This window comes from Tetrao urogallus (assembly GCF_951394365.1).
Source record: "Tetrao urogallus genome assembly, chromosome: 2".
NCBI lineage: Eukaryota > Metazoa > Chordata > Aves > Galliformes > Phasianidae > Tetrao > Tetrao urogallus.
Window position 1 is genome coordinate 3189958 of NC_136814.1, and position 1730 is coordinate 3191687.

A 1730-nucleotide genomic window follows, 5' to 3' on the forward strand; every position below is an offset into this window, starting at 1 on the left:
ATGTCGGGGGCAGCCCTGAGGGAGCGGCGGCGGCGGCGCGGCCGCGCGCGCTTTGCGGGGCGGCGGGAGAGCGGCCCCGCCGCGGGCCGGCCGCGGCCTCGCCGAGGCGGCGGGCGGAGATGAACGCGTCGGGGCGGCTGCCGGCGGGGGGCGAGGAGGAGCCCCCCTCCGCCGCGCTGCTGCCGCTGGGCGGGAACGGCAGCGCCGCCGCGGGGCTGCGGGAGGGCACCCACACCGCCACCCTGGCGGCCTGCGCCTCGCTGCTGGCCCTCGTCTTCTGCCTGGGCTCCTACGGCAACCTCATCGTCTTCTTGTCCTTCTTCGACCCGGCCCTCAGGAAATTCAGGACCAACTTCGACTTCATGATCCTCAACCTCTCCTTCTGCGACCTGTTCATCTGCGGGGTGGCCGCCCCCATGTTCGCCTTCGTCCTCTTCTTCGACCCGGCCCGAGGTGTGCCGGCCGCCTTCTGCTTCGCCTTCCACCTCACCAGCTCCGGCTTCATCATCATGTCTCTGAAGACGGTGGCGGTGATCGCCCTGCACCGCCTGCGCATGGTGCTGGGCAAGCAGCCGCACCGCGCCGCGCCATTCCCCTGCACGCTGCTGCTCGCCGCGCTGCTCTGGGCCGCCAGCTTCACCCTGGCCACCATGGCCACCTTGAGAACCCGCGGCTCCCGGCTCTGCCTGCCCATGTCCAGCTTCGCCCGCGGGGATGGGAAGGTCATCCTTTACCTCTACGTCACCGACTTCATCTGCTGCGTGGCCGTGGTGTCCGTCTCCTACGTCATGATCGCCCAGGCCCTGCGGAGGAACGCGCAGGTGAGGAAGTGCCCGCCTGTGGTGGCCGTGGGCGCCTCTGGACCCCAGCCCTTCGTGGGGCCGCCGGCTGCCGGGGCTGGGCAGAACGCCTTGCCCACCCTGTACAGGAACCGGGGCTCCAGCAAGCCGCAGCACGGTCAGGCTCACAGCTACGCCATGCATCTGGGCCAGCCGTCGGCCACCGGCCGGCTGCAGCTCACGCCAGCCGTCAACCTGTCCGCAGCCAAAGACTCCAGGGCGGTGGTGACGTGTGTTGTCATCGTGCTCTCCGTCTTGGTGTGCTGCCTGCCCCTGGGTATCTCTTTGGTGCAGGACATGCTCTCCGGCAGCGGCAGCTTTGTGCTCTATCAGTTTGAGCTGTGTGGATTTACCCTCATTTTTTTCAAATCTGGGTTAAACCCTTTTATATATTCCCGCAACAGCGCCGGACTTCGGAGACGAGCCCTGTGGTGCCTGCAGTACCTATCCCTTGTCTTTTTCTGCTGCAAGCAGAAGACGAGGCTTCGAGCCATGGGCAAAGGCAGCCTGGAAGTCAACAGGAACAAGTCGTCCCACCATGAGACCAATTCAGCGTACGTGTTGTCTCCTAAGCCTCAGAAAAAGTTTGTGGACCAAGCTTGCGGTCCCAGTCATTCCAAGGAGAGCGTGCTGAGTCCCAAGGCATCCTACGGACATCAGCACTATGGGCAGAGCAGCTCAACCCCCATGAACACTCGCATCGAGCCCTATTACAGTATCTACAACAGCAGCCCTTCCCAGGAGGCGAGCACCCCGAATAGCTTGCAGCCTGTGAACTCAACTTTTGGCTTCACCAAATCCTACATTGCCATGCACTACCACACCACCACCGACCTGGTGCAAGACTGTGGCAGCGCTTCGACCAAGCCGATACCCGTACCCTCAGTGTAA

General features: G+C 64.5%; 1 protein-coding gene across 1 annotated transcript; it reads left to right on the plus strand.

Annotated features, from left to right (window-relative positions):
- On the plus strand, window positions 1–1730 carry GPR75 (G protein-coupled receptor 75; the record flags this gene model as incomplete). The annotated part of the gene is made up of 1 exon (XM_079550134.1): window positions 1–1730. The coding sequence occupies exon 1, from the start codon at window positions 120–122 to the stop codon at window positions 1728–1730; it is 1611 nt and encodes a 536-aa protein (XP_079406260.1). The 5' UTR covers window positions 1–119.